The 20506-nt window shown below is 42.5% G+C and overlaps 1 protein-coding gene across 1 annotated transcript in view; it reads right to left on the reverse strand.

Moving 5' to 3' along the window:
• JADE3 (jade family PHD finger 3) overlaps positions 1-18421 on the reverse strand; it is a 43667-nt gene extending 25246 nt beyond the window's left edge. The window contains exons 1-3 of the mRNA XM_010727003.3: positions 18328-18421; positions 5246-5305; positions 4138-4220 (exon numbers count right to left, since the gene is read on the reverse strand). Of these exons, the coding sequence (XP_010725305.1) occupies positions 4138-4220; positions 5246-5294 (132 nt within the window). The 5' untranslated portion in view covers positions 5295-5305; positions 18328-18421. The remainder of the gene's footprint in view (positions 1-4137; positions 4221-5245; positions 5306-18327) is intronic.
• Positions 18422-20506: the final 2085 nt, after the last annotated feature.

The following is a 20506-nucleotide window of genomic DNA, read 5'->3' on the forward strand; positions in this document are numbered from 1 at the left end:
CGGTCTTGAGAAGGCTGCAAAGATGACAGAGTTGTTAAAGTTAATTCAGAATCTTCTGAGGTAGGCACACACAGAAAGGTGACAGTCTCCTGTTCCATTATGCATGGCATACGCCAAGCAATATGATTTAATCACGGTGTCCATTCATTCACAGAACAAAAATGACCGCTTTCAAACTGCCAAAAGAATCCATTCTCTGCTCGCAGTCTAATCTTACAGGGTGCTCCTCAGGATCAAGACCTACAATTTATGTGACAGTTAAACGCCACTAAAAAAAAGTTCCACATACGCAAGTAATGAAAGCAGGCCATTTTCTTGTGGAAGACAAGCTACATTTCACGTAATAACACAGCTGTCACTATCAGCAATGAGGGACCAAGAACTACAATTGCCACGGGATTCAAAACCCTATTTGCAAAGAGAGGTAAAATACTGCCACCTTATATGGGTAGGTTTCACACAGAAAACCACCACGATTCTAACTTAACTCCTTTTACAGTTTTAAAATGGAGCAAGTATTAAAAAAAAATACATAAGCTTGAGTGTCATATAAATCTCTTTGGCTCTTTTGTGTCCCCACTAGCTTGAGGCAAAAGAAACAGCCAGCCTTTCAGGATGGCCCAGCTAAAAGGTTTTCCCTGCAAAAATGATTCCAACTATTCTGCCATCGTTTTCTGCTGCAGCTTCCAAGGAGACAGGAAACAGCAAAGCACAGGTTTCATGCTGAGCCAGACATCCAAATGCTCCTAACCTGCTACTCCCACGCAGCCTACTGTTCAGAGCTGAGCCCCTCCTGTCTCAGCTCAGGTCCAAAGGGGCAACTCTGCAACTGGCACACAGCCAACATCATCATGAAGCCCTGAAAAACTGTTCAGACATATACTGCAGGCCTGCCTGATGCCTTAACATTAGTTATTCAAAGTAAATGCTAAAGCTAATTGGATAGCAGAAATGTCAAGACACCATTTCAGTTGCTTGCAATCGATTACAACCGAAAAGGAGCACAAGAGAAAGAGCTGCAGCCTTGGTCCACAGCATCACCTTAGATTCTCCTCATCTTCTCCGAGCAGGAGGGTGACACAAGAAGGTCCCACTCAGAAGCGTCCCTTCTGCGCAGATGCAAACATCTGGTAGGCAGGTCCAGAGAACAGACATGGACATCTGCACTCCAACACTATTCCCTGTCCCACAGTAAAAGAGGGGAGATTTACATTAGATGTTAGGTGGAAATTCTTCACTCAGAGGACAGTGAGGCGCTGGCACAGCTGCCCAGAGAAGCTGTGGTGCCCCATTCCTGGAGGCACTCAAGGCCAGGTTGGATGGGGCCCTGGGCAGCCTGAGCTGTTGCCCATGGCAGGGGTTGGGGCTACACAATCTTTGAGGTCCCTTCCAACTTAAGCCATTCTATGAACCTCAGTCCACTGATACCATCATTGCATGCGTCTGCTTCCTTCCTGAAGCAAACCAGAGGCAGGGCAGGCAGCCCTCAGCTGCAGCCACCTTCCATGTTTTATAGGCGACCACAGAGGAACAAGGCAGCTACAAACGAGGCCTGTGAAGCAGCAGACAAATATGCTAACCTGATTGTCAGTCACAATTCTGAAAACGAACTTTCATTTGGAAAGAGAACCCAGGTAGTAGATGATACTTAAACCAGAGATGGCTGAGAAAGTGGAGAAAATCCTATGTATCCATATTCATATCCTATGTATCCATAATTGAGAAAGCCAGGGTTACTGGCATGAAAGAAAAATTAATGTATGAAGACCATGAGCAAAAAAATTCCCAAACAGCTATTTATAGCTTTGACCTTTTAGATTTTCTGCATCACTAACTCAAGAAACAGTCTGCTGCCTGGCAAGCAGAGGTGAATGAAAGCAGAGCACTGCCAACTTGCTCAAGAGATCCCTTGCTGAAGGGATGCTGTCAGCCCGAAATTTCAAATTTCTATCCAATACTATTACAAAAAACTTGTGGAATTACTGTAACATGATTTTTTTGAAGGGTGTGTGATAGGGTCAGTCTTTGCTTTACACTCTTGTCACTAGTTGGTGCGTTACTAATAAATTGCAATGCTCTGCTGACAACAGCGCTTCATGCAATGCACCACTGCATGCAATCTCTAGCATATGATTTTCTAGGGCTTGGAAGGAATGCTTGCTCCCAGCAGAAGGAAAGGAAAAACAGGAAGGATAGCCAAGAGTCTGACGTACCAAGGGTAGAGATCATTACTGCCACCCTCCCTACCAGTCCCCTTCTCACAGGACTTTACTTTTTCCATTTTTTTTTTAAATTTTAATCTTAATATTGCAATATTATACTTGGGACACTCTTCCAAAAGAGAACATCTTCTAAGATTTGATTTTTCAAATTATTTTTTAAATTGGAGAGGGGGGCTCTTAAACAAATGATGCAAGAAAGATGCCAGCATTACAGAAACGATGATGTTATGAAATACACTTTTTAAATTCAGTGTATATTCTAAGCTTTGTTCTTCAAAGTTTTGTATTTTTCAAGCTTTGATGGGCTTGAAATTTTGTCTTGCAGCAGGTAGGAAACAGCAAAGATCACAGAAGGAAGAACCAAAAACACTGTGCATTTTGATTCCTCCTAGAAGTTATGTAAATAAGAACACTTGCAAGCTGTATTCATGGACCACATTTTCATAATTATTGTTTATGCATCCACACAGTATGGAGAAAAGGGAAAGTAAACAGTAACAGGGCAATTTTTAGGCAGAAAAAAGCAAGGCAGGGTGAAAGGACTGGTGCTAAGGTGTATTTGAAACAGCAAGTCTAGCAATGGATTTGTTTCTGCTCCCATTTGCCCAGCTTGGCAAGTAAGAAAGTGACTGCTAAGAGAAACATGAGCAACAAGAACTCAACAGCCACAAACGGCTTTGAGATTGACTCTCACAGAACCATAATCCTCAAACACTTTAAAGGTAAAAAGTACAATAGACTTTTCTTAACCTTCTTGGTGGCTGCAAACAAACACTGTGTAGTTAGCTCAGGCCAATTTTGCTCTTCTTGAAACATTCACACAAGATTCCCTTTTACAAAATGAATCTTTGCATCCTCTTCAATTAACTTGTAATGAAAATTAAGCTTCCAAAAAAAAAGGACATTTCTCAAGCGTTTTACCTTACTCTTACCAAACCAAATTAATCTACTGGGCAACATTCAAAAAGGAAGCATGAAGTATGTTTGCTGAATAGCTTTTGGTGTATGAACACAAGCTTTATGTTTACACAGCCTCTCACAGTAGGATCTAAGCAGCTAAAAAAACTGCTGTTACTGTACGAAGAATTACTTCTGGGACATAACTCTCAGTTTTAAATTCTACAGAAGAAAAGTATGTTTTGTCAGTCTTTTTCTCAGTAACCTCGGGCATCAACAGTCATACCAGCATGCTGAAGGACTCATTTGGAGGGAATGTGACAGCAAGCAGAGGGAATTAACTACAAGAAACATTTCTCCTATTTGCAGTTATCTGACTTCAGCCCTCAAGAAAGCAAGCATCAAATATGGAGAAGGCAGCCAACAAATCCTTCCCAAGAAGGGCAACAGATGGGAATCGTTGCTAGGATGGATTTCAGCATTGCATTGTACATAAACACCAATGGAAAAGGACTCAATTAGAAAATGCAGATCCAGTGAGAGTGGTGATAGGTGTTAATAGGCAGGGAAGGCAAAATAAAACTCTTACTGAAGGGAACAAGTGAATAGTGAGAAAGTGGCAGGAGAGTAAGCACTGCTCCTATGTAACTCGTCCACTGGGGTGTCCCGCTGTTCTATCCTAAAGCAGAAAGAAGGCATCCTTCTCATACACACGTATATGCGAGCTACTTCCTTCTGTAGCACGCTTTCAAATCACAAGACCAGACCAGCTTTTTCAATATCAGCATGAGTCTACATTTCAGAGGAAGAAAGAACCACATGTCACTGTCTGCAATGCCGTAAGTCATGATGGGACACCAGAGCTTCTGTATTAATCACACACAGAGGAAAAACAGTGTCATGGAGGCAACAGGTAACAAAAGAATGAGCTGGCACCAGTTCACTATTTCAAGGCATAGAAACTTGAAAATGACATGGCAAAAAACACTGGTAACCAATCTTTAAGCTTGATTCTTACCTCAGCAGGTTTCTTTTGTTCATTTGCTGGTGTTTTTGACTTGCTCCTGTATTTAGCACAAGAAGAAAAGGAAGTGGAAGGACCTGTTTAAAAAAACAAACAAAAAAAGAACCATTATAACTAATTTCAATTCACAATCGCTCAGTACAACACAAGGCACTCCAATCTCCTGACTCATCCAATACTTGACAAAATATGGCAAAAAGCTCGTCTGAAGCCTGTAGGCTTGTATACAGCTCTTCCTTTTCCACTTGTTCTTTGTAAAACTGCAGCACTCTGAATTTATGGGTACATTCTGCTCTGCTCAATACAAGTGTGAATAAACAGAACAAACATGCAGACCACTGCCCTTCATTGCCTTTCTATCAGAAGAGGAAGGAGGAGCAAAACTGAGACAGAGCTTGCAAGTGCTAAAAAAGCAACGTGAAAAAAAGCAGTGATACTAAAGAATACTGATGAGAAAGGCAGTAAAGTATAGTGCAATGTCTAGACATTTCAGAGCAACATGTTAGTTCAGTACGTTGCTCAGCTGTAATAAACAGGTTAATGAATCACTGTTATATATAGTGTTATTAGATGGGCACAAGTTTTAAAGAAACAAGCAAGACTCTGTCTTACAGTTTCTTAACAGGCACAAGAAGCTGCAACCTCAGCCAGATGTGCTAAGGAATTTTTAACAAATTTCATTGACTTGTCCACCAGACTACCAGACCAAAGAGGAATGATGAAGAACCAGATGCTGCAACATGAGCTCTAACAGCTCGGTCTTAAGTCTGAGGCTCGGCATATGAGACAGCAGGACTTTCAGATAGCTCGAGCCATACAAAAACTTCCTCTGGACAGAGAAGTTTCTCTTGGAGTAAAGAATTATTTTTCTCAACTCTGAAAAATTTATCCTCGATTTCTAAGTAAATTTAACTCCACCACAAGTTTAGTCTCTTTTTCCTCCCAAAACAGGATCTAGAACATAGAAGACCACAGAAGATGAGAAGAAATCAATGAAGAAACACCGTTTTAATTATACGAGGTAAAACAGTTTACCCTCAAACCACAGAAGGAAACCACAAGGAGGTGACAGACCAAAGAAAAACTAGCACATGCTACTTACTCTCATTGTCTGAACTGTCACTGGTGCTCAGATGCCTGTGGCGTTTCATCCTGACGCATCCTAAGAAGAAAAAAAAAGTGTTGATGGTGACCATCAGAAGATGATGCACTGCGTGGACCTGCCAGCTCACGCCAATTCCAGAATAGAAAAATTCCCCTGAAGGAGAACTTTTGGGCACCGTGTATGGAAACGATCACCCGCAGTCCTGTTATCTCTCCATGGAATACACAATTACAGTTCACCTTTAAGGGAAGAAAAACCAAGCCCAAAGGGGTCCAGGTAAAATGAAAGGCACTTTTTAAATAATTATAGAAAATGGAGGCTGATGCCACTGAAATCTTCTGGTCACAACCTAGGTCACCCATACGCGTAGCTCTGAAGTTTGTAAAGCCATTGAAAGTATAAGCGAGGAATTCTTACAGAAATCCCATGCTCCATTAATAACAAGATATCAGGCCTTTTAGAGACAGTTTTTAGACATACAACATGCACGGAGAGTGGAGAAGGTGAATAATTACTTAACAAAGGAAGGATCACAGTAGGGACCAGCTAGGCATTCCAAACAAGTACCAACACAACTGCATTACATTCCCATCAGTCCTGCCATCCAATAACACTCCACAATACATTTGTTAAACACAAACTAATAGCAGTTTACATGAATACTGGTAAATGAAAATCATCCTTATCTTTTTTAATGGCTTGGACGAGAAAACCATTAGATAAAAGAATCAACAACAGAAAGTGCTTTTGTTTTTTTTTTTTTTTCTCAAAGCACAAGACAAGCATAAGCAAGTTACAGAGTTCAGGACAGAATTCTGGGTAGATGAAATATCTGTGGTACCAGAGCTGCCAGCTTGACTGCACCTGAAGCTCAAACAGCTCTATTTCTTAAATAAAACAAAATCACACGCTTTTGAATAAAAAAGAACAAAAGAATAGAAAAAAAAAAAAAAGAAAAAAAAAAAGAGAGAAGAAGGGAAGGAGAGAAAAGAGAGAAAAAGCACAGCTAAATAGCCCATTTGATAAACCCTCTACATTAGTTACTGTACAATGGGTCCTGAGATTATTCAAAGACCAGGGGATAAACAGGATTTCCGGATAAGAGAAGCCTATCCACAGGCTTTGAAGGGATTGCAAGTGAATCGTTTGCAGCCGAATTGCTTAATTTAGTGGAAATTTTCAGCAGCCTTTACACTTAAGTGTGAGTTTGATCAGTGCATTTAGATTCAGTACTCAAAGTTTCAAATTCTCCTTTGATCTAACTTTCATAGAAAGACACTGCCCACACCACCAGAAGCTGAAAAGGACAAGGCATGTGTTTTTCAGCTCAGCATACACAGAAAGCCAGAGTTGGGTATTTAGCCTGAAGGGGACAGTGATTAACAGGACAAGGTATCCCTTTAGAAGCGTACCTATAAGCTTCCACCAGATAACTTATTTCATATAATCAGCCTTGCTCAGGGCTCAAGCAACCTGGGGGCCACCTCAACACACACCAAGAGCAGCACCCAGCAGCCACACATCTCCTGGCAAAAAATCTGTCTGCCAGGCAGAAAGGCCTCAGGCCAGAAGGTCTCTTTTTTGTACATGTTTGGGGAGCTAAGCGCTAGGCAATGAGGGAAGGAGAAGATGACTGCTCTCATCTTGCCAGTTCCTGTAGTTCAAAGGTATGGGCTTCTACCAAGAGCAGCTAAAATGGCGCTGCCTGGGTGAGGGCTTCTCCCCCACAGAGCCAGGCTGTGCCACAGCCCAAGCCCTGCTGGGAAGGAGCAAGCCCCACCTGCCCCTGTGCCTCCTTTGCTGGCGGCTGCAGCTCCATGCAGCCCTGTGCCTTCACCCTCGGGCATGCTGCAGGGCCTTAGGAGATGCTGAGAAGCCACATGTACATGCGTGGAGCAGCACTGCTCATTGCCATTCCTTAGCATTCGCTGTTCGCTCCATTTTTATGTTGGGATGAATTTTTGAGCAGCTGTTAAAAGGTGCTGAAAGCTTATGGCAGGCGACTCTCGTCTTTTATAGCCTACATAAACATGCAGCAATAAAACCTCTTTGCTCCACGTTCAAGACAGCAGCTGAGGAGCACAGCGTTCAGTTAGCGGGGTTAAATGCAAGGTCAGAGCATAGCATGGCAGGGATATCTGGGCACCAGGCAGGGCAGAGAGGAGATGGCTACTTTGGGGACAGTGCACAGAAATAGTAAACGTAAAAAAACCAACCACCACTGTACACCTCTGCTAACCGCTCCACAGTGAGAAAAAACACCACATTTACAGATGCTGCATTTCAGCCATGGATTTATAGCAGCTCAGGCAGGAGATTTACACCTCCATCACAGCAGACAGCAGCAGTTACCCAGGGTAAGAGCCCCGCGCAGTAATAATGCTGGATTGCAGCCTGATTTCTGCAGCAGTATTAACTGCAACGACCATGAATAAGAACCCACTGAGCTACAACAAATCACAGAGCGCTGCGCCCAGAAGACAGGCCATTAGGGTGAGCAGCATGCTATGCGCTCTCCATAGGTGCCCACCTGGCGTGGGATGCAGCATCGCTGTGCTAGTGCTTCCTCTGTGGGGAATGGGAGAGCCCAGGCTGAAAAATGGCTTGGAGAAACAGCCATCATCTGTCCCCTGCCTATCTGGGAGGGTGGAGATGCACACGTGGTTCAATTTTGTCCCTTTTTTAACTTCACCCTCAAAAACTACGGTGATTATGTGTAGAATAAGGGAGACATCAGGAAAAGATCAGATATGAAGGTAGAAATAAACTCATGAGAATGCCAATGCCCTTTTCTAGGTTCAGAATACCAGTTATAATGAATGACACGGCAACCCAAAACCAGAACTAATTTATTTCTTAAAACACAAAAAGGAAAAAAAATTCATAATGGATAATATTTTTTCCACAGAATAGTTCAAAAAAGAAATTCAGAAAACTGCCTCAACTAGATGCTACTTATAAAGGAAAAAGAGATGAGAAAAGATGAGCTGTCATTAGGAACATGATGGAAATGCCACACAGAAAGCAGCTGAAACCAGCCTCTTTCCAATTCCTTTATCTTCACTCAGGCTTTTTGCAAATTTGCCTGTAGAACTTTTGGTCTGGATTTGAGAATTTACTTTTACTCTTCAAACTTTCCAGTAGTTCCCATGCAGAAGCTAAGAAAAGCGACGAGTGTCACACAGACGAGAACTTCTATGCTACAGAACAAAGGAGGGAAGTGGCTTCAAAAAACTCAAATAAACCTTACATCTCATTTCCCAGTTACCAAGTAATAATTCTCACTCTCATGAAGGATAAGCAGAGGTGGTTTGGCTACGGACTCAAAATGTACTCAAGCCTTCTGGTCAAACACAGATCACCTTAGAAACAAATACTGAAATGTGGGAATGTAACATTTTTTTGTATAATTTTTTTTTTAAATCAACAGAAGGACTAACAGATCACTCACATGACAACAAGTACAAACTCGAAAGATGCTCACCTTCGGAGATCTTTTAAACAAAATATAAAATAAAGAAGTGACATTAAGAAATCACCACGTCGCAAGCAAAGAGGCACTCGACTCTCCAGGCAGCTACTGCAGTGGAACATTCCTCTGCTATGGATTTTAATGCCAGATACCAGAACAGTCCCTGGACTCGAGCCACGCTCCACACCGGCTGTGTGCACGTCCCTGATCTCACCCAAGAGCTAAGGGGAAAAAACACAGGTCTAGAAAAAAGGAATCCACAGAGCCAGAGAAATTCTCCTCCCTGGCCCCAACAGCAGAAGGAGGGTCAGGACACTCTGCATCCTTTGAGCATTCAACCACAAGTAAAACCCAGAAGCATGTTCTCCTGAGCCACAGGCAGCGAAGTGACACTGCCAGCAACCACCTATTTTCCCAAACACTGCCTGGATGAAGCTGGAACTTGTACTGCACCCAGCTCATCCTCCTTTGCCTGGAAAACCAGGAAAAAGCCAACCTGCACTCACCTGACTGGAACTAGATATCCCAAGCTACAAGTAATCAATGTATCAGCCAGCACACGCAAGGTAAGCGAGACAATATTGGTATTTCTAAAGCCTAGGGGAGATGTTTAATGATTAGTGATTTCTAAGTTATGGCTGCTCCTTTTGGCTTACCCTCCAGTACCTGCATTATAAGAATTCCAGTATTTCCACAAGAAACAGCCACTTGGTTCTGCCACTACTCTCTTCTCTCCCCCAGGAAAGCCAGCACAGCACTGATTGAAGGCTCTTTCCATCTCTGAACAGTCAGTTATCATGCATTACTCAAAAAAAAATCAGTCAAACAGTACATGTAAACAGTAGACAGTTCACAACATTTCAGAGCCCCAAAACACCTGCAGAAATATTTTTCCCTCAGTTTGCATCAAAGTAAAAAGCTAAATTGTAACACAAACCATTAAGGGTCTATCCTCTTGTCCTAGCATTATTTTTCAGTAGCTTTGTGCCTCTCACTACAAGAAAGGCATTGAAGCTTTGGAGCATATTCAGAGAAGGGCAATGAAGCTGTGAGGGGTCTGGAGCACAAGTCTTATGGGGAGTGTCTGAGAGAACTGAGATTGTTCAGTCTGGAGAAGAGGAGGCTCAGGGGAGATCTTATCGCTCTATACAACTGCCTGAAGGGAGGTTGTGGTGACGTGGGGGTCAGCCTCTTCTCCCGTGTTAACTAGCGACAGGATTAGAGGGAATGGCCTCAAGATGCACAGGGGAGACTCAAGTTGGATGTTAGAAAATAATTCTTCTCTGAGAGAGTGGTCAGGCACTGGAATGGACTACCCAGGGAGGTGGTGGAGTCACCGTCCCTGGAGGTGCTCAAGAAATGTTTAGATGTTCTACTGAGGGACATGATTTAGTGGATTCACCTACTGGTGATAGGTGGACAGTTGGACCAGAAGACCTTGGAGGACTTTTCCAACCTTGGCGATAATACGATTCTATGATACTATGATTTTATCGTGCCACAGTAAAAGAGGCAGCAGAAAGGATGAGATGCCTGAGCCTGAACTCAACACAGCACATTATGCAAGAGACACCAGAGATAAGTGCACAAAATGAACCCTTAAATTCAGGTAGGATTTCTGAACAAAACAGATTCCTTGGGGTATAACAGTCCTTTCTTCCTGACTTCAGTTTGCTGAAGAGAATGGTTAAACATGTATGTGAGAGACTCAATACCTGGGAAGACCTTTAGAGAAGGAAGAGAAAGCAAAAAATTCAGATTGATTAACTTTCAAGAGGGACAAACAATAGCCTGCTTTCCCTATCTTATTGAAAAGAAAAACAGTATCTATGTATATAAATGGAGTGACAAGCTATAGGCAAATCCCAGATAAAAATTCTGTACTTGCATTGTACAATATGCCTTGTCTCCAAAAGAAATAAAAGAGAGAAAAAGGGAAAAAGAAAAAGGAAAACAGGCAGAGGCAGGAGGTAGAAATTTCCAAGTCTTCAAGATGTGGCTTATGTAACTGTTAAATTTAGATTAGGAAGCAGATTATCTTGAAAGGTCTTCAGGAAATGTACTAGAGTAAAACCATTTAAATAGGTCAAATTTCATAGTCAACTGTCAGGGAAATTACAAAATATGAACAGAGTTAATACAACCTTTCGAATAACTAGGGGTAGAGGGATCACTTGTGTTTGAGTTTTTTATTATTATTTTTTAATATCCTATCCAACCTCACAAAGAGGCTACATAAATGGGAAAAAACACCCACTCGGAGCCTGTGCTAGCAATATTTGCTGAAATGAAAAGGTTTGAAAGGTTAAACAATTCACAGGAAAGAAAGCTCAGGAAAGAAGTAACATTGTTTCTCTATTTCACTCCAACTTGAAAATTAAATAAATGAGTAATATGCTCCTACCAGATGCACGAACCCCACAGCAGAACGACGACATACAGCCCATCCTCCCTTCACCTTCAAAGGACATTTTTTTATTATTATTTAATCTTTAAAGACTGTAGTGAGCCTACCACACACTAAAACTCTTCTTGCTGCTTCACATTAGTGTGAAGCACTTACTGTCCATCACTTTGCTTGCTGGTTACAGGAGGAGGGATGGCGATGCCACCTGATGCTTACAACAGGTTGTGTGGGTGAAGCACAACCCACCCAGGCACAACTGCCTCCCCTACCTGAAAAACCAACGTACAGCTCTTCACTGCTGTGTGTGAAGGCAGGGGGACATGTTTCCACCAGGCAGCTTCACCCACATCACCCTTATGTTTCTCTCTTTAAGGAAAGCTGCATGCTTTGCCTGAGCACAACCCAGCCACATGGGCCAGGCAGGTACTGATGTATTTCTGCCCATTAAATACTTATACCTTTAGCACCAATCCTAAAGGCAACATGAATCTGAACAGAGAATACCACTGGATGGGCATAAATTAAGCTAATAAACAAACATGCGCATGGCTGCTCAGGGCCCCAAGCAGGATCCTTACCCTCCCTGCAGTGCTGCTCTCAGCTGCGTTTGAGGCTGAAAAATTAGGGCACAGCCCCACTGGTTGCAGAGAGGAGAGCAGAGGAGCCTACCAGGCCTGCTCCTCACCCACATCCAACGGCCAAGCACCAGCTCCAGCACACCAAGGCAGGAGATGTGTGCAAAGGAGAGGACGGGGGAGGGCAGTAGCCTAGGGCTGCACTAATTGATTTCCAAAGGACAGCCGGCAGCAGGGAGTGAGTCCAAACACAGACCCCAGCCATACACATGCACAGAACCACAGCAGTGGGTTTTGCAGAGGAGCAGCTATCTCTGTGCTAGGAACACGTTCACATCAAAGAGGGCCCTGCAGCAGAGGTGTAGCTGCTGATGAGGTGTGCTATCTGCTTTACCAAGTTTCTCAAGATAACTGGTGCTTGACATCAATGCTAAGGCATCTAACTACCAAGGGGTAAAAGAAAAGACAAAATAAAACAGACCAAAAATATCACAAACCCACGTGAACTCACTCAACAAAGGCACTGCCAAGGACAGCATCAGCTTTGGAGAAGACAGCTGTGGGTGTGCTGCTACCTCTGAAGGAGCAGCCCCTGCACCAGGGCTGGCACCTGGAGCCAGGCAGGCACTGAGGGATCCTCAGAGGGTTCACAGTCACAGTGAGGGAGTGTGCCTCACCAACACCACCAAGCAGAAGAAACTAGGAGTATTTCTTGTGGCTTTCTATTTTAAGCACTGTTATGATTCATGTCACCTCAGTTCCTGGTGTTGTGCAGTCTTCACAGTCCCTTACAACAGGCTCATGTTCAGCTGAAGTCCCCAGTGTCTCAGCACTGCAGTGCAGAGCCGCCCCACAGCAGGTGGGAGCCCCCACAAAGGGGGACAGTAAGGACGCAGGATCACAGGTGGGAAACAGAGGCAGAAAACTAGGCACTGCCTAGATTCCTAACCAGGGAGGCCTGATGGCGGCTGCAGCTCCTCACAGGGAGCGGAGGGGCAGCGCTGAGCTCTGCTCTGTGTGACAGCGACAGGGCCTGAGGGAACGGCATGGAGCTGTCAGGGGAGGGGCAGCTGGGGGTAGGGAAAGGGGCTGCACCACAGGGTGGTGGGTATGGAACAGTGGGCACGGCCCCGAGTGCTACAGTTCAGGGAGCTTTTAGACACTACTTTCAGACATAGGGTCTGAATTTTGAGTGGTGCCACGTGGAGCCAGGAGTTGGACTCAGTTATCATTGTGGGTCCCTTCCAACTCAGGGTATTCTGTGACTCTATGACAATATCAAAGAGGGAAGAGTGTAGAAATATGTACTGTTTGGGATTAAAAGTCAACATTTCTTTTTACTACTAACAGCACAGTCAATAGTTCCCATATTCTGCAAGATACTTAATCACACTTTTTTCATACTTGCTAATAAAAAATTAAAGTAGGTTTTACTGTTCTTTTTTTTTCCCGTCTAAATCTCAAGTGATAAAAGCACTGACAACAGTAACCTACATTAAATATTTTATTTGTTTTGACTCATTCATTTCTTGCTATCATGCTTTAAAAAAAGCTAACTGCTTTGCTGCAAAGTTTGCATCACTAGCAAAGCAAAACCTAATGGCTTGCAAAGATGCAGAAAAACATCGAGTTGTGTCTTTATATTCTATTCAAAGAATGAGAGAAAGAGAAAGCAAGAACACATATTTTCCTATTATGAAAGATTAATTTGTCCATTTCTTTCCTCATCTGACAAGAAATGGTTTTCATTAACAAGTTTAAAACAAACAATCTGGACGATTAAGTTTTCCTAGTAAAAAAACAGCAGTAAGGGGATCGCTGGATACAAACAATTAAAGGGAACATGCTATCACAGCCAGAACTCAAAATATTTGGAACATCCCAAATCTTTAGCTGAATACTGAAATCCTACTATATTTTCTATTATTTACTGTTACGACATTTTCATGCAGTGATTAGTTCTCCATGTCAAAACATGAAAACATAAGCAAAAACTTACTAAAAGGAGTGAAGGCATTGTTTTGGTTTTAAGAATGTTTTAAAAGGCTACAAAACTTGTCTTAATAACTGCTAAACTCAGATTACTTTTAATGACCAGACAGCTAATTTAATGTTATGTGCTACAATCTGTAAGACTGAAAAAGACCTAAGATGTTTTAGCCAGTTTTAAGCAGATTTATAAAAACATAAATAGCATTCTAGGCTTCTATAAATCACCCAACTCAGGTGGACAATGACATCCTGAAAAAGTTACTGTGATCAACAGAGGCCCACTGGGGCTGACACTGCCATGACTGCAGCTGCTCAAGGTTTCTACAATGCCACAACTTTTTGGAGAAAGCAGTAAGGACTTGGATCAAACATATGGTTCAGTTTGTCATCCAGTGGCCAAGTTGAGGCAAAAGCACATTTTCATGACAGCAGCACTTGAATAGGAGGGAATGTCCTTTCTATGCCAGGAGGATTAAAGAATTGTTGCAGCTGACCTGCCAAAGCTGCAGGGTTGTGAGATGCTGAATCTGACTCCAAAGGAAGTCCCACCATCCACTCTCCACTCTTGTGCTGGGATGAACAGAAAAGACTACAAGCCACGGAAGCAGGGAGGTGTTTCACCACATCTTTATTCACAGTTAAGAGCCCTCAACATGCTGCAGCTGCTGACAAGATCAGGAATAAGACCTCTGCTGAGAAATGGGGAGAAAAAAAATGAGAGGCTGCAGCTAAAAACACAGCTGTAAAATTGAATGAACAAAACTAGAATTGAGATCTGCCAAGCAGATTCACCCCCTACAGCACAGGTGTTCTTAAGACTTAATAATCTATCACAAAATCTGCAGCTGATGTTTTAAAAGCACAACTCCAGCTTGGGGGGGGGGAGGGTTTTGTTCTGTTTTTCAATAGACCTGTACTGAAGTCTCTTTTGCAAACCCTTACTCGGTGTAGCTGGAGAGATGAGGAAAGGATGCAGTTGCAGAAGTTACCATCTGCAACAGAAAGATGGTACAACTGAACCTGCACCCAGGCCTTAGCAGAATGAAATCACAGAGGTTGGAAGTCATTAAAAGCAAAAAAAAAAAAAAAAACCAAAACAGACAAACAATCCAAAATGTCTTTACGCTAAATTGCTTAGAGAATCACAGTCCTATGAGATGTTGTAGGGGTTGAAAAGTAAATAGAAGAGAATTTGGCAAACAGAGGATGAGGACAGTTAAACACAATGTATGACATAATTTGCCATTCACACAATCCCAAAGTCAAAAACCTACAAGAAACAGAGTGAGTGTCCACTAGTCCTACAACGGTATCTTTTCCTAAGTGACCTTTTCCTCAGTGACAGCTGACCACTATCAGATATAGTGATTGGTCTAATTAACTAATGGAGTTCATATGAAACCAGAATTACACTGAAAAGTTCACATCCATACAATGGATCTTCTTTTTTAAACACATCAGTTCCCAACCTGATCTCTGTGAACTATGGATCAGATATGTGATCTGCACCACGGTAAATACTAAAAATAGCATATTTATCAGAAAAAAATGGAAGACTGTGTGGAAGAAATAGACCTGGGGGTGTTGGTTGGCACTTGACTGAACGTGAGCCAGCAGAGTGCCCAGGTGGCCAAGAAGGCCAGTGGCATCCTGGCTTGTATCAGAAATAGTGCTGCCAGCAGGAGCAGGGAGGCGATCTGCTGTACTCAGCTTTGGCTAGGCTGCACCCCGAGAGCTGTGTACTGTTTTGGGCCCCTCACTACAAGACACTGAGGTCCTGGATTGGGTTCACAGAAGGGTGAGGGGTCTGGAGCACGTCTCATAAGGAGGACTGAGGAACTGGGATTGTTCAGTGTGCAGAAGAGGAAGTTCAGGGGAAACCTTATAGCTTTCTACAACAACCTGAAAGGAGATGGTGGTGAGCTGGGTGTCCACCTCTTCTCCCTTGTAACCAACAGGACAACAGGGAATGGCCTCAAGGGGAGATTCAGGTGAGATATTAGGAAAAATTTCTACTACCAAAGAGTGGCCAGGTGCTGGAACGGGCTGCCCAGAGAGGTGGTTGAGTCATCGTCCCTGGAGATGTTAAAGAAACATTCAGATGTTGTACTAAGGGATGTGGGTTAATGGGGAAATATTGGTGGCAGGTGGATGGTACGACTACATCATCGATCTTGGAGGTCTTTTCCTACCTTGGTGATTCTGTGGATGGAAGAAGCAGCAAACAGCATCCTGAAACAACTCAAAACATATGTGTGCATATGCACTTACATATATCCATGTGTAGATGTACAAATTATATAAACTATTCCAAAAACATGTAAGGGAAAGCTGTCTCTACCTTATGTTACTGTCATTGGAGGTGCAGGTTTTCCCTTTTGTAATCACAATAAAGAACGGTAAAATTCATGAGTAAAACCTCCATGACTTCTGCATAGACACTGAAGAACTGTTTCAGGAAAACAGTTGTTTTGGAATCTGTTACTCTGGCATTTCTTGTCATTTTTAGTATCCGCCACAACGTAGCAGGGAGGAACCTATTTATATCTATTCCTAACTCCTACAGCCATGTCAGCATCTCATAGAAATATATACCAAACACACTGTTGCAAAAAAAAAAAAAGAAAAAAAGAAAAAAAAGTCTTTACTCCCTTTTCCAGGTGTTGCAGTTCGAACAAAGATAAGAGAAAAACAAAGAGAATGTTCTGTAAGGAGTTAAAAATGGCTCAACTAACTTTAAGCCAAAGGAGATTAACATGAAAACAAACAAATCAAAAACAGGCTGTGAAAATTTCTCAAGACCTTTTAAAGTTTCCAAGTTCAGAAGATAAAACAGGATGATAGATAGTACTTCTGCAGAGCAGGAATTACTTGAGGTATAGCATTCCTGAAGCGGATTAAGAAGGCATTCCTTTAAGTGACAAGTTAGTAAGCAGATATACAATGCAGAAAAACACATAAAAGTTTATAAAATTCTTTTTATTTTTTCTTCTAGCCAAACATTTTACTCTGCTGAGATGTGATCCCTTTCCTTACAGTCCTACATCTGAAGTTGAAGAAGCCATTGCACTTCCATTTCCTTCAGTTTTTCCCAATCTGGATGACAAGCACAGTGTTTTCCTGTGAATTCTTACAGGTTTATCATCTCAGATCTTTCCAAGGCACACATCTGAAGCTGTTCTGTTTCTCTCCTCACTCAGAGAGGAGAAACACAGCCCACAGCCAGAATTTATGTTGTTGTATATTTGAATTCTGTAAGTTAACCTCTTAAAAACCTACTTAAAGTAGTTAGGAAAAAAGCAATGAAGTTTAAACGCTTGCAAAGCCCAAGGATAACAGAGATCCATCTTATCCGAGCCATTAATTTCACCAGTTTAATCCGTTCAACATCGTGTTTTCCAGCTGCAAGGGCAAAACACGTTACGTTTTAGCCCTGCTCACAGTACAGAATCAGGTAGGAGGAAAGGAAAAGCCTGTTCTCTTTGTGAAAGTACTGCTAGGTCCGGACTCCTTGAAAACAAAGGGAATAGTATGAGAACAGTCAAGGCCAAAACTCCATTTACAGAAAATCAGTGGGTTATGCACAACAGCAGCTGCGCTGAGACCTTCAGAGCCCCACCTGGAGCCTGCAGATTTGATCTCTACATTCTGAGAATCAGAGACTGAAAACTAGAAAAAGTATTTTTTTTGTTCTTCCATTTCTTAAAAACGTCAAAGCAGAAGCAAGCTTTGAACTGAAAGTCTTGAAACTGAGATCACTGCATCCCCTCTCTTTCCCCCTCCTTAAAATGTTTGGTAGTCAGCCAAATGGCTCAGCTTAGCTCCACTTTCCACATCAGTCCAAAAGTAGAATAAGTACTAAAACTTGCATCAGGAGAGGGGCTTATAATCACATTAGAGACATGCAACAGAGACCAGCTACCTCGGTTCAGTGGACAGTTTGAACAAGGCTTCATAATGAGGTACAGGTGTTGGCACTAATTAGGAATACTCAGCCCGCTGCTAACATCAGCCCTCAAAGCAGTGACTGCACTTTAATCCTTTCTACCACATAAAAGAAAAGCACAGAGGGGCAGACAAAAAATACAAATAAAAATAAAAATCTCTGTAAATGCCCATGCAGAGGATAGAACACTTTTCCTTACTTAAGTGTGAGGGGAAGAAAAACAGAAGTATCACAAAATTCTAGGAATTTTACTGTGGAATATCCAAACATGTAAAAAGAACCTAAATTTCTGCACGGCTGGACTTTTTGATTTTAGGAAGAGTACCACAGCATCAGTATGTATTCATCACAACTATCAAAATATGCAGAAAAAAAGCAGCACAATCAGCACACGTAAATAGCGTAATGATATGAAACTATTCCCTCTGTGCCTACCAACAAGGGTACATCACTACACATTTTAACTGAAATTATTACGAGGACTTCTGCACGCTGGAATCTCATCATTAACAGCTTCTTTTGTGACTTCCTCTCCCTTGAAAGCCTTTATACTCCTTTAGAATCTACAAGGTTTTCATTTAAAATGTGGTATCTGAATGCTGAAGGTATACAGGTTTAATTTAGGCATTGTAAACACCAACATGTGCATTTTTTTTTTAAACAAATACGAATTCCTCCTTCACTTACATGCCAGGTCACGAGGTAGATGTTTTCGCTTCATCTGATGACATCACAAGCTCCTAAAAAAATGAAAGGAGTGCTATTTAGGGAGGATTGACACCAGGCATTTCATGTTCGAGCTACAATTTCACTTTTGGCAAGTAAGTGAAGGGTATGTTATATTTTTATTGCAATTTCCCAAAGAAAATTACACTTCTAAAACCTAAATTCCCTAATTCTCACTCAGCTTATGGAAAAATAAAATGCACCAACTGTACATACAACACATACTACAATATAAAAATACAAACTACTACAACAATAAGTAAATTCATAAAAATAATCTTAAAGTCAACTTTGCCATTTGGATGAATAAGAACCATCTTTACCGATATCAACAAAATGAAACTTGACTTAGAATATTCTGTTTCAGGAATATGAAACAAAACGTTTAGGTAACTGCCAGTTTATTCAGCTGGTCTAAAAGATTGATTTCCTCTGATATGCAGATGCTTGCTTTATTCTAGTGAGTCTCGGATGAAGGGAGCACGCTTATAAATTCACATAAAGGCAAATTAAAAAATAGCTCTAGAGAGAAAGGGTCGAGTAGCTCCGGCCTGAATTCCTCCCCACATTCCTCAGGCTCCTCTGTGATGATCCTGGACAGCTCAGCTCTGGCAGGGGCTCTGCTTACTTGCTCTTTTTAATTGACTAACTCGCTTCAAGCAATAAGAACCATGGGAAGAGGAGGCATTTCTCTGCCCGCAATCCCCTCTTGAGGGGTTATGCACATGTATATTTGAGTCCTATTGTAAGGGACATGACAAAAGCATTACAATTGTCACACCCAGTAGATTTGTGACAATGCTCCTGGGGGTGTCAGCCACTAAGAGCTGGGAAACGCAGTATTAGAGAGCAGAAATGAAGTAAAAGACGAAGATCTGATATCTAGGCACACATACTGCCAGAAGAAAAAGAACAAGGGTGGGTGGAATGGCACTCTCTCCCTGAAATAAGCCAGCTCCCAGCCCATGTGTCAGCACCATGTTGCTGCTTCACCACCCTCCCGCAGCAGAGGGCCGAGTCCCACAGCCCAGCAGCCAGAGGAGCAGCAGGCAGCCCATTACTGAGAGCAGGCATTGCTCAACTGTGCCTGTGCCATCAAAGGAGAGCAGCTCCTTATAAGCTGGAGAGGGGGTGGAAAAGAAAATTTTAAAAGAAAGGCCCACACAATATATTATAGCTCCCCTATTGTGACCCGACCGTATTTTAAAGTTTTAACTACCGTTCTCTTTGATTTAAGGTTTTGGTGCTTTGTGCTTGCGTGTTGCTCGGTTTCTATTAAACCATCTCAGTGCCCTTTTCCCATCTCCTTGCCAGTCCTTGGCTACATACCCACGACCAGCAGATGAAGCAGCAACCAAGGCGAAGTGCCCGGATGGTGCCTTGCAGCACACAGGCTGGCCTGCACCTCAGGCATGATGCAGGCCATTGCTGAGGGACTGGCATGGCTGGATGCGAGCCAGGAGCCCAGCCTCTGGCCTCAGGAGGGCAATCCAGTCTGCAGGCCACAAATGGGGCTGAGCAAACAGGGGGAACGAGGGAACCACCTCAGAACTTGCCAGGGCTCCGTAGCAAAGCCCCGTGGCAGTACTGGCTCGCCCTCCAGCTGAGGGGACTGCACATACAGTGGAGGGGCCGGGGGAGAGATGAAGCTGAACAGAGCGTCCCAGTCGACTTCACAAACCTGACTAAGCAAGTTTTTTCCTTACAAAAATGTTTCATTTCTGAGTTTCCTTCCTTAATGCCCCCTGCTGAATGCCTTTAATGTAAATTTTCCATAGAAACAAAAGCAAAGCCCTGGTCACGGCAGCTCAAATGGAATCATTAAAATGCAGCAGAGCTTACAACTTTTAAGTGTGAACAAAACCACAGCCTCTGCCTCCCAGCTGAACCACAGAACTAATATATTTTTGAATCATTCATTAAAAACACGTTTGTTTGCTCAGTTAAAGGCCAAGATGAACTCCACAACACCAAAAGGTTCAACTAAAATTCTTTCTCTTGTTCTTTAACCATTCCGCTGTACAGCTACAACCTGCAGTACCAGTTTTATTTATTTCACAGTACATATAAAATAGCAAGGAAGATACAGCTAGCTTGTTTGTTTGCTTTGAGTTGTTGTTTTCTGTTTTGTGTGTGTGTG

This window comes from Meleagris gallopavo, chromosome 1 (assembly GCF_000146605.3).
Source record: "Meleagris gallopavo isolate NT-WF06-2002-E0010 breed Aviagen turkey brand Nicholas breeding stock chromosome 1, Turkey_5.1, whole genome shotgun sequence".
Taxonomy (NCBI): domain Eukaryota; kingdom Metazoa; phylum Chordata; class Aves; order Galliformes; family Phasianidae; genus Meleagris; species Meleagris gallopavo.